General features: G+C 44.6%; 1 protein-coding gene across 1 annotated transcript in view; it reads right to left on the reverse strand.

The window, feature by feature from the left end:
• The window catches only part of LOC147722400 (leucine zipper transcription factor-like protein 1), a 353,962-nt gene that overhangs the window by 93,536 nt on the left and 247,285 nt on the right, over positions 1 to 13,141 (reverse strand). The window contains exon 8 of the mRNA XM_086964922.1: positions 1,076 to 1,252. Coding sequence (XP_086821048.1) covers positions 1,076 to 1,252 — 177 coding nt within the window. The remainder of the gene's footprint in view (positions 1 to 1,075; positions 1,253 to 13,141) is intronic.

Genomic DNA, 13,141 nt, shown 5'->3' on the forward strand with positions numbered 1-13,141 from the left:
TTTCACCATAGATCTTGTATTGAGTAAGATGCACTTAATAGCCTTCGAATTGTTGGTTGAGGGGAATGGAACTCACTCCCCATAAACCATAGGCTTGACAATATTGGCATGATGGTTGCTGTTAACGCTACTTTTAGTGGGTGCTTGTACATCATTGATAATAGAGGTCGAATCATTCGCCCTCCAGCCGCATTGATTGCAGCAGAGGGACGGGAGAGGGATGGAACTCAGCGATACCTCATGAGATGAATCCAGATTAGGCCTGAGTGAAATGTATATTATGCTGGTGTAATCTCAGGTATTTACTGAACTTTCATGTTATTTGGATGCGTGATATTTTTGTCATCCTGGATAATGTAAAATGTTGCTTGATTTTTGTTTGCCTGACACTGGATCGGACAGAAAAGAACAAAACCACTTAGGTGGATGGCTTGCTCTATGTTCAGAAGTATTCCGATTGAAATATTCTGCATGACTACACACAGGAGTACAGCTATGTGACTGAGTTGACAAGGGCAAACCCTTCTGTAAGTATTGTCTTGAAATCAGCATCCTTCTCAGTCTTTGTATTATGAATCATAAGCCACAGGCCACGAGTGTGAGAAGTCACTGCCCATCTGGTTTGAAACTTGTTGACGGACATTTTGTCTGCCCCACCACAGGTTCTGTGGCTCAACCATTGGGCAAGAAGCTGTTTAGGACATTACATATGCCAACCTGGTGCTTGTTTGAGGTCAATTCCAGTCCTGGGCTACAGTATAACAAATACATCACTAGCTATAATTAACAAAAATACATCTCTAGATATTCAAAATAGAATGGGGAGAAACACCACATCAAACATTTTAAGTAAATTTAGATACTAAACTGCTGGTGTCTTGACATACAACTCTGAAAGCTGTACCTAACATGTCTGGTGTAGTACTTTGATGAGAATATTGCAATGTGGTAACTCATTGATGCGAAGTCTGTAAACATAAACACATGAGGGCTTCAGAAAACTCCCTCTAACTATACCAGATACTCAGATGCCAGATACAGGGGAAATATCTTTACTATGCAAAACCAAACTGACCTTCTCAGCCATGACAAGCTGTTCCTGAACTTTTAAAAGGTTATGCTTTGTTGACACCAAGCTCTCTTCCAAGTATTTCTTGTTTGCTGTATTATCATTCATAGACTTTTCAAAGTCAGATTTCAGAGCTGCCACTGTCTTTTCCAAACTATTTATTTCCTGTGTGTTGTGCGAAACCTATGAGAGAAATAAATAGAAGCATGGTCAGTTATGAACATATTTCATCACTACTACGACATAATTTCAACTAAACTGATTTAGCCATTCCATTCCTCTCAAGACAAATGGGAAATACGAGCTTAAGACACTATCCAGCTTTATCTTCAAAGGGCTAGACTTTTCAGGCAGTACAACAATAGATATCATCACAACTGTTACACATGTGAACTAGAGTACACTAGTAGGCAATCTGGAAAATCGCTGAATGAGAGCAAATGAAGATGTTCAGGCTACAAACAATTGTTCTTCAGAAAGAGTTTAAACCGTGGAAAAAAGAACAAATAAATTAAAAATGGCCTATTTCCATATGTCCAACAAAAGGCATCATCAGAGCTACATAATCAGTTATACCATGTTAATAATGCACTCCTAACCCCATCTACAAATTGCCACTTGCCATGAGTTGGGGATTAAGCCACTTATTCCCTATTCACTCTAAACAATGAGAAAAGATTCTTGAAAAACAGTTCAACTGTATTTATTTTGGTTTCACAATCCAAATGAACAAGTCGATAGGCATTTTCTTGAAATGATATGTCAAGGAGCAGGGGAAAGAAACAAAGCTGCCCTTTTGCTAGCCATTTAAATACCAGGAAATTACTTCTCATCAATTAATGTTACCAACTGAAGGTGGGTTGCATTCAAAGATAGCACGACACACGCTTGTTTGTAAGGGGGTCACTGTGAAAAGCATTAGTTACCCCAAAGTGATACTGAATGATGTATACAACAAATAGGCATTGTGCATAAAAAAACACAAGTTACCTGCACAAGGTAGCTCTCCAGTAATTATATTTTTCATTGATTCACATGCTTGAATCTTCTTCGTAGTCAATGAGGGAGTCCCACAGTAAATTTAATAATCAATAACAAGAAAAAGCATTAGCATTGTTAGCCGTTCACATCTTTTGAAAAACGGCCAAACTGTAGCCAGATTGCAGTTTCTGAAGCACTCCTCTGCTAAAGAGTCACCATTCCTCAGATTTCTCAGCACTAGTGTAAGGTAATATTTGTGAGGTATGAAAGAAGTAAGTAAGTAAGATTTTTCTAATGCGTGCGAATGCCGAGGCATCTTGGCGCCAGCGTCCTAGAACTGAGCTGAAAACGAGAGGAGACCTACTTAGTTCTGGAGACAAAAAGTCAAGTCTTTGTAGATTTCCTAAAAAAAGCCCCCTATTCATTTGCGATCTCAGTGAGAAAGGCATGGAATTCCACGGCTTACAGGATAAATATGAGAAACATCTACCAAACCTCGATTAGCCTTTTTAATATTTAGGAATAACTACTAATTTAGTAGCGGCTGATCAAAGGTCACGTCTGGGGCATTCCAAGCAAAGGTTTTCTGAAAGAAGAGAGGGCCAGTACCTTGCAGTGCCATGTATATCATGCACAGGACCTTGAATTTCCCTCTTTCCCTAACAGGCAGCAAGTGAAGGTCCCGAATACTCTTTGGAATGGGGCTACATTTGGGAATTTTTAGAAGTAGGCGGGCTGCTGCGTTCTGCAACGATTGTAGCTTTGAAAGGTAACATGGATAAGTTACTTACCTGTAATCCTAGTTCTCTTCCTGGGGTAGCCTCATCAAAGTCATAAGCACTGAATATTCTCGCCCATGTGCGGGACCCCGGAAACAATATAAAAATATATATGTAAAAAACACATTTATCTCGTTCCAAATATATGTAAATACATATGTCATTTTTCTCACACCAATGCAGCTCCAAACCCAAGGCTAGACAATGTAAACACTTGTATATGTACAGCAATTAGAAAAGAAAACAAAACACATTAGGTCAAATAGTCCTTGAACTTTGTGTTTTAATGAGTAAAAACACTCATAAATTCTGTAAATTGCTCATAAAAGACATTGTCAGCCATAAGCTGCATTGAAAAGTGAATAACACAGAAAACTGAAAGCATTTTCAGTTAAAACTGGCACCGTGCCTTTAAGGCAGCCATGACCCCAGGCTTCCCATTATGCCTCAGGGGTGACAGTTAGGTCAGTTGTTCTTTGCATAACCCTGAAGTCAGGGCTAAACTACAAGTCAGAAACGTGAATCTCTCAATTACCTGGGGAGGAGGGCGGGTGTGCTTATGACTTTGATGAGGATACCCCTGGAAGAGAACTAGGATTACAGGTAAGTAACTTATCCTTCTCTTCCAGGGGATCCTTATCAATAGTAATAAGCACTGAATAGAATAGCAAGCCCATCAACCACCTGCAGGTAAATGAGAAGTACATGACCCAACTTAAAAAGACCAATCACAACAGCCCGAATCAGCTGTTAAACAGATTCCTCAAGGAGGCCTGGCCTACCTGGGTATCTGCTCTCGTGTCAGAATCAAGACAGTAATGTCTGGTAAATGTATGGACGGACCTCCAGGTCGTCGCCTTACAAATCTCAGACATGGGCACATTAGTGAGGAAAGCCGTAGTCACAGCATTCCCTCTGGTGGAATGCGCTCTGGGAGAAACCCCCAAGGGCTTCTGTGCCAGCTGGTAAGCAAGTTTAATACATGAAACGATCCATCTTGAGATAGAACGCTTCCAGGCAGCATGACCTGTCCTGATCGATCCATAGTTAACAGAGAGATGATCAGAGTGACTAATAACCTTAGACCCATCTAGATAGAACTTTAAAACTCTTTTCAGGTCTAAAGAATGCAGAGCCCCCTCAGCTGGTGTAGAGGGATTGGGAAAGGAAGTGGGCAGAGAAATGGTCTGATTTACATGAAAATCTGACACCACTTTAGGCAAGAAAGATGGATGCGTCCGTAGCACCACTCTATTCAAATGGAACACCGTATAGGGTTCAGAGGAACAGAGAGCTTGAATCTCGCTCGCTCTGCGAGCTGACGTGATTGCTACCAAAAAAGCTGCTTTCCACGAAAGAGGTTGTAAAGTATCTTTATGAATGTGTTCAAAAGGTGGACCCATTAGCTTCGATAGCACCAGGTTCAACTCCTAGGGAGGAGGAGGACGTACTGGAGGGTATACTTTCTTTAACCCTTGCAGGAAGTCTTTGACAGATGGTAACTGGAAAAAAAGAGGTTTGAGAAGGTGACCGCCTATAAGCTGTTATAGCAGCTAGGTGCACCTTGATGGAATTAAACTTTAAACCTGCTTTAGCCAGATATAACAGATAAGGAAGCACTGCTTCTTCCTGACATTGAACAGGATTATGATCATTCTGTATACACCACATAGAAAATCTCTTCCACTTGCATGCATAAGAATGTCTTGAGGAAGGCCGCCTTGCCTCTTTTAGATGTACATGCAGTCCTCTGCAAGCCCTAGATGCCTGTACTGTATGACCTCAGGAGCCATGCTGCCAAGTTCAGTGACGGAAGGTTGGGGTGGTAAATCCTCCCGTTCATCTTGGACAACAGGTCCGGCCTGCATGGTAACCTCTTGTGAGGAGTCACTGACAGGTGAATCAGGTCCTTGTACCACCATTGCCTCAGCCAGTCCGGGGCGATGAGGATCATCGTTGTGCACGAGTGTGTTAACTTGCTCACCACCTTCGGGATCAGCGGAAGTGGTGGAAAAACGTACACAAATTCCCCTGACCAGTCGATCAAAAGAGCATTCCCTCTCGTCCCTGGCCGGTAGAACCTGGAGGCGAAGTCTTGGCATTTTGTGTTTTGGTCGTCCGCTAACGGGTCTATGGTGGGACGACCCCAGGATTAGAAAATTTCTTCTACCACTGCGTCGTGTAGTACCCAATCTTCCTTGTCGTCGAAATGATGGCTTAGAGCGTCCGCCCTCACATTCTGCTCTCCTGGGAGGTGGACTGCTGTGATGGAAAACTTGCGATCCAGAAGCCAATGCCAAATCCGTTGTGCTTCCAGCGACAGAGTTCATGAGCGCGTTCACCCCTACTTGTTTAAATAGTACATCGTGGTGGTGTTGTCCGTCTGTACTAGACCTGAAGCTTCGTGAATCGAGGGAAGGAACGCCTTGAGAGCTAGGTGGACTGCTCTCAACTCCAGCATGTTGATGTGGTAGGTACTTTCTTTGTGCGACCGCAGCCCTTGCACCTGCAGTTGACCCATGTGTGCTCCCCAACCTAGAAGGGAAGCATCCATGATCAGAGTCTGCACAGGGGGAGGTTGATGCAGATTTTGTCTTTTGGTCCATCATGGAATGGAAGCTCGAGCTGCGTCTGAGAGAATGATCTGATCGTCCCAGCGAGCTGATTGCTGGTCTCACTTGTCCTCCAGATCCTGCTGAAGAGGACGCATTCGAAGTCTGGCATTCGGGACCAGGAAGATGCATGATGCCATCGACCCTAGCAGGGAGGCAATCCGGCGCACTTTCTGAGCCTTGTTGCGGAGCACCAGCTGACATTTCTGGGTTATCGAAAACTGTCTCTCCTCCGAAGGAAACACTTTTCCTACTTCGGAGTCTAGCAGAGCTAATAGGAAGTGAATCTTCTGGTGGGTTGAGAGACTGATTTTCCGAAGTTGACATGTAGCCCTAGTCGCTGGCAGAGCTGTATGCAAGTCTGAAACTGACTTCTTACGCTGTCTGGGGAGGGACCTTTCATAAGCCAATCGTCCAGGTATGGGTATACGAAGACCACTCTGCGGCGTAGAGCTGCTGCTACCACTGCAACACTCTTCGTGAACACCCGTGGAGCCGACTTCAACCCTAACGGCAGGACTTTGAACTGATAGTGGGAGGTCCCCACCCGGAACCGAAGAAATCTCCTGTGACTGAGGTTTATTGGAACATGAAAGTAGGCATCTTGGAGGTCCACCGAGCACATCCAATCTCCCCCCTGGGATGTGGATATATTTGGTGAAGCGCCAACATGCAAAATGTTTCCTTTTTGACGCACAGATTGAGTGTTCGCAAGTCCAGAATAGGTCTGAATTCTGCCTTTTGCCCCTTTTTACTGACCAGAAAATATCAGGAGTATACCCCTTTTCCCCTTTGAGACACTGGCACTCTCTCGATGACTGACTTCTCGAGAAGAGTGGCCACTTCTTTTTGCAGAAGGTGTAACTGATTCGATGTTGCCATCGGGGGGAACAGGTGGAGGCTGATGACTAAAACGAACACTGTAACCATTCCGAAGTGTAGATAACACCCATCTGTCGTTTGTGTTGTTTTGCCACTCTTCCAAATGACCCGCAAGGCTTCCCCCCACTGGAGTGGTCCACGGCGCTGGGGGAAGGAAAGACTCATTGCTTGGACTGAGCTTTGCCGGTGTTGTTGCCCTGGCGTTAATTCCCACCTCCTCTGGAATTACGCTTTCCTCTATACTGGGACATTTGCTGACCCTGCTGGTCTTGACTCTTCTGCCAGTTAGGGGTTTGAACCCGCTGTTTGGAAGAGCCCTTGTTGTAGGAGCGGTATTTCTTTTTGAATTCTTTTTTCTTTCCGAGACCTACCGCCTTGAGAGTATCCAGCTCTGTTTTCATGCGCTGCATCTCTTCGCCCATGCTCGCTCCAAACAGTGAAGTCCCCGAAAACGGCAAGTTCAGAATGCGCACTTGGGCTTCCGGTTTTAAAGCCGTTAGGCGCAACCAGGATGATCTCCTTGCCGATATTCCGTGGGCATATCCATGAGCCGCCAGGGTAGCCTCATCCGCTGCGGCACCTATAATTTGGTTGGAGACCTGACTGCCCTACAGAAGGATTTCTTCAAAGTCCTTACGGTCTTCCTGAGGGAGTTTGTCCACAAAAAGCTGTAAAGAATGCCACAGGGACCTATCGTAATGTCCCAAAAGGGCCTCTGCATTAGAAACCTTAAGAAAAGTCGCTGAAGTACTGCAGACTCGTCTCCCCAACGAATCTTGCGTCTTGCTGTCTTTGTCCGGAGGTACAGTAGCAGAAGAGGAAACCGCACTGGATTTTCTTGCTGCTGCAATGATTACTGAGTCCGGGGGAGGATCAGCTCGAAGAAACAGAGGGTCCTCTTCTGGAGATTTGTATTTCTTCAGGATCCTCGCCGGAGCTTTGACCGTTGCTGGAGTGAGGAATACCTCCATCACCGTATCTATAATGCCAGGCACTAACGGCAAAAGGGGTTTAGGTGCTGACCTGTGATGCAGCTTTTCAAAAATCACTGAGGTCTTGACCTGCGGAGTTGTTAAGGGAACTCCCAGTTTTATAGCCCCTCTACCCAGTATGTCCTGAAAGGAGAAGATATCCTCGATCAGAGATACCCTTGATGGAGGGGAATCCATCAGAGTGGGCGAGTATTCTCTATGGGAGCGTGTCGGAGAAGAAGAGGTGATCTTTGTTCTCTCCTCCTGCTCTGAGATCTGGATCTACGCCTGGAGTCACGAACCCTAGAGCGTGATCTTTCCCTACGGCGAACCGGAGAGCGTGATCTTCCTTTGGACATCACCGGAGAGCAAGACCGTTCTCTAGGTCTAGATAAAGACTGCTGCAAGCGAGACGCCGTCTCTTTATCTGTAGCCCAGTTGTGCAGCGGTGCATACCATCAAGGAGACAGTCTGACGGTAGAAGGCTGCTGTGTGGCATCCCTCACTGGAGAGCGTGCAGGTGCTACATCCTTTCGCCCCTGTGGAGAAGGTGAAGGGGAGTGTCTTGATTCTTCGCCGCCCAACGTGTAAATGATCACATCCGGGCCAGAAGATGATCTTGATGAGGAAGACAGAATCACAGGAGAAGCAGTGCGACTGTGAGAACCATGATGCTCTGGAGTTATCTTCCTCTTAGCAGCGTGACTGATGCTCTCTGGAGAGCCCTGGTCCCCTTCCGCAGCTGAAGCTGTTCTTGAGGACCTCTGAGATGTGGGCCCATGACTCGAAGACGGAGCCGGCTGGCTCGATGTCTCGGTGTGTTGCGCCACTACTGGCTGATGAATCAGAAGAGATTGCGCTGGAGTCCCATGTCTCGACGTCGAACACCGTGGGGGTGACGTCGACGGAGGAGTCCTTGACGTCAAGCGCCTATGACTGGACGTCGATGGAGGATGCTGGATCGCTGAATGCCCTCGACTGGAATGCCTCAACGTCGAGCGTCGATGATGAGACGGCGACGGAGGGTGCCTCAACGTCGATCGCCGATGACCTGGCGACGACGGAGGATGCCTCGACGTCGAACGCAGGTGACTAGGCGTCGACGGAGGCTTCGGCGTCGAAGACTGGACCTGATGCTTCGACGACGGAGGTCTCGATGTCGATCTTCTACGCTCCAACGTCGACCTCTCCCTTGACGCTGCACGTCGCCCGGTTGACGGCAACGGAGTTACCTTGACTCTCGACGCTGAAGGCTTCACCGTCGAGGGGAGTTGACTCGTCGTCGTCGTCAGTGGAACCTACGACGCCGATCCTGATGCCGCAGGAGAGCAAACCGGGACATATCTCGACGTCGACCGCGCCCTCCGCTTTTTCTGTCTCTTTGGAGACCTACCTCTCTCAGAAAACCCACAAAACCTGATTTTTTTCTCTGTCCTTGAGAGTTCTACTTGAAAAGGACTTGCAGTGATCACAGCTTTATGGAGAATGAGAGTCAGGAATACAGAGGATACACACAGGATGTGTATCAGTCTTAGCTTTCTTCTTCCCACAGGAAGAGCAGGGATCAAAAAGCGAAGGCATTTTTGACCAAAAATTAACCTTTTTTGAGCCCAATAAAGGCAGCACGAGCTCTCTAAGGCTAAAAACCGTCGAGTGAGGACAAAAATTGAAGGAAAACACCAAGGGCCAGATGTAAGAGCCCTAATACCGGTCGGTAACGGCCGAATTCGGCTGTTACCGATCGGTATTAGGGGTTCCAGATGTAGGGGGCCTATATTTTACCGATTCTGTAAAGTTACCGAATCGGTAAATTTACAGAATCGGTAAAATACCGAATCGGTATATTTACCGATTTGGAAAAACCACATGTAGGTGGCACTCCTAAGAGTGCCACAGGCCCCTCAAAATCGGTATTTTACCACCCAATCCTATTGGGTGGTAAAATACCGAATTCAGGTGTGCATGCACATCTGTGCATGCACACCTGTGTAATGTGACACACAGACATGCCCTTAGGGCAGGTCTGTGTGCCACATGGCACACAGGTCCGGAATTGGGGTGCTAGAGGGTGTCAAAGTGACACCCCCTGCACCCTTGCAGGATTCGGTATTTACCGATTCTGTAAATACCAAATCTGTATTTCCCATTGATTCCTATGGGCTTCAAGGCCCATAGGAATCAATGGGAAATACAGATTCGGTATTTACAGAATCAGTAAATACCGACTCTTACAGATTCGGTAATTTTTTACCTACATCTGCCTCCTTCCAATTTACCGACTCTTAAATACCGAATCGGTATGAGTCGGTATTTAAGAGTCGGTAAATCGGATTTACCTACATCTGGCCCTCAGTATTTTTGACAGAAAGTCAAAAAAAGGTTGGAGGGGTTTAACCAGGGTCCTGACTGAAAGAGCTGGAAAGAACAACTGATCTAAGTGCCACCCCTGAGGCATGATGGGAAGCCTGGGGTCATGGCTGCCTTAAAGGCACGGTGCCAGTTTTAACTTAAAATGCTTTCAGTTTTCTTTGTTATTCACTTTTCAATGCAGCTTATGGCTGACAATGTCTTTTATGAGCAATTTGCAGAATTTATGTGTTTTTACTCATTAAAACACAAAGTTCAAGGACTATTTGACCTAATGGGTTTTGTTTTGTTTTCTAATTACTGTACATATACAAGTGTTTAGATTGTCTAGCCTTGGGTTTGGTGCTGCATTGGTGTGAGAAAAATGATATATGTATTTACATATATTTGGAACGCGATATATGTGTTTTTTACATATATATTTTTATATTGTCTCCGGGGTCCCGCAATTGGGCGGGAATATTCAGTGCTTATGACTATTGGTGAGGATCCCCTGGAAGAGAATTGTGGATTCCCAGATATAGAGCATAGCAATAGTCTATCTTGGATAAGACCAAGGCAACCATTACCATTTTTTGCATATCAAATGGAATAAATGGAAAGACCATGTTAAGTATCTTCAATAGATAAAAACATGAAAATGAGATTGATCTGCTCAGAGAAACAGTGTTGGGCATAAAATAGGACCCCAACGTTTTTTACTTTCAGGGCTCGGAGGGAAGCAAGTGCAAGTTAACAGACCACCAACAATCGTTTCAAAATTAGATATGTTTCTCAAAGAGTATCACCTTCATTTTCTCAGAGTTTAACTTTAGGCAGTTTTCCTGCATCCAAACTGTGAAATGTGCCAAGCAGTTGTTGAATTATTTGGCAACAAAGTTGACATCAGATGCAGTTGATACGACTATATGCCTATTGTCGCATAGGATTTGCAGAAAAGCCATGTGATTGAATAAGTTTTGCCAGGGGGTGGCATTGATGCTGAAAAACGTTGGGGATAAATATGATCCCGGAGGCCCCTCACAAGGGAGAGAAAAGGAATTAGAGGTGCACCCTACAAGCGAAACGGTCTGCTCTCTATTTAATAGGAAGGAACCGAGAATAATCAGAGCTGCACCCCTGATCCCCACCCGCTCAAGCAGGTTGATGAGCACAAGATGGTTAACCGTATCAAATGCGGCTCAGGTCCAACAAGATCAGTGCAGCACTGCCTCCTTTATCTACCTGCATCCGGATTTCTTCCAACGAGATGACTAAGGCCGATTCTGTGCAGTGCTGAGGCCAGAAACCATGTTGCAATAGATCCAGAATGGTATTGACTTCCAAAGGGGCTATCAGATCTTCATTTATAGCCTTTTCCAAACTTTTTGTGGGGTTCGGTAAACGAGAATTGGGCCGATAATGTTTCATCTCTACAGGGTCTAGGAAAGGTTGTTTTAAGTTCAGATGCACCAACACCTTTTTCCATGCCTCTGGAAAGTGCCCTGAAGTCAACACATTATTTAGAAGTTTAGCAAGATAGACTGCAATTGCACAGGACACCATTCGCAAGACACATGGCGGGCACGAATCAATGGGAGAACCACGTTTTTTGTAGTTTCCAACAATCTTTCTACTTTTTCGTCAGTTAACAGGGGCAAGCTCCCAACCCGTTCAATTAACATTTTAATTTATCATATGGCCCTACAGAATGACATCCCAAGAAATCACCTGAATTATTAACATTCTGATTGGCAATTACGCAAACACGGTTTACTTTCCTTTGGAAAAACTTGGCAAGTTGGTATAAAGGGTCTGCTCTGGTCAAAATCTGAAAGGACTGAAACAGTTTTGAAAAGTTCTCTTGTAGAGTTCTTGGCCATGCCCATCTTCTCAGCTAAGTATTTAGTTTTTGCTGACATAATTGCAGCTTTATACTCACCAATAACTAGATTGTATTTGTTTTTCTCTTCTATATTGTAGTTTTGCCTCCATCTCTGTTCATGTGCTCTACATTTAGATTCGATTTTTTTTAACTAGGAAGAATACCATGGGGTGGTTTTTTTTCTAGCTTTTTTGTTTTTGCTGGATCTATCTGAGTGACTGCAGAATCTATTCAGTTATAGAAGTTGGAGGCAGCATTATCAGTATTAGTATCCAGTAATGGACTATGGCTTTTTAAAGATTACTTTAACTCCAATTTGTAAATTCTCTGCCACGGACGCATTAAGGTGGAATTCCCCGACATTACAGAACAAGATTTATTAACCTGGACAATTAGATTAAAAAAGACTGCACTAGGATCAGTCCATGTCGGTGGTAGGGCTTTGTCAAAGCTGATTCCTGGATTATTGGTGACAATCCCATCTACAATATGGTTAGCCTTGTGAGTTGGTTGATTAATTATCTCCCTTAGGTGAAAACAACAAAGGCAGTCAACTAGATTTCGGTTTCAATACGTTTCAGGAGGTCCAAGTGAAAGTTAAAAATCACCCAATAAGGTGAAACTTGAAAACTCTATACATGACTCGACACAGGACTGTACAGATCAAACAAACCTGATTCTTGAGCCAGATGGACGATAAATTAAGGTACCATGAAACACTAAGTTGTTATTAAATTAAAAATGTAACATCAGGGCTTCTGTGTCTAAATGAGAAATAGGGGTAAAAACTGTTTTGAAATGGTAATGATAAATTATTGTGATTCCCCCTCCCCATTTGCCAATTCGGTCTACTCTGAACATCTCATATTGTTCCGGAATAGCAACTATCAGATCATGGACTGATGTATTATCAGTTCAGGTTTCAGTAAGAAATACTAGATCTGGTTTATGATGGTCCATGAATTCAGCATAATTGGGTCTTGTTCGTGTTACCATTTAACGTCACACCACAGCTTTGCCTACCTTTATTGCCTATCGACATCAGCTCGTCCTTCGTGTATGCCTGGATGGACAAAGGATCAGGGGTCCTGGCGCACTCGCAGTCCGGCCGAGATGGGCTTGCCTTTGGCTGTGCATTTAAAGCCCCATCAAATGAAACCACAACTAGTGGGTCAACGAAAATGGCGGTCCCATTATAACAGGAGGTGAGCTCCTATCGAGAAGGAAGGCAGGTCGAATGTAAATCTTTTGAAAGATATCAATACTGGAAAACTAAAGTGTGCAGGTAAATAACTTGTTTTTTTCTAGTATTGAAACTTTCATAGATTTACATGCTTCAATGTGAATAACAAGCAGGTATCCAAACAACAGAATGTACTTCAAGTGGAGGAAGGAAGGACAGAATAAGATAGGCTTCAACATAAAATAGCTCACCTTATTGAAATAAATGGCAAATGACAGCAGCTCATTGTTCACTATCTTCGCCAGGGAATAATGACGTGTGAATGTATGCCTGTTCTCCCATGTGGCCGCTCTGCAGATGTCTGGCAATGGCACTCTGCAAACAGGCCTGCAGACGCAAACATTCCTGTTATGGAATGAGCTCTAGCTTTCCC

This window comes from Lissotriton vulgaris, chromosome 4_1 (genome assembly GCF_964263255.1).
Source record: "Lissotriton vulgaris chromosome 4_1, aLisVul1.2, whole genome shotgun sequence".
Lineage (NCBI taxonomy): Eukaryota > Metazoa > Chordata > Amphibia > Caudata > Salamandridae > Lissotriton > Lissotriton vulgaris.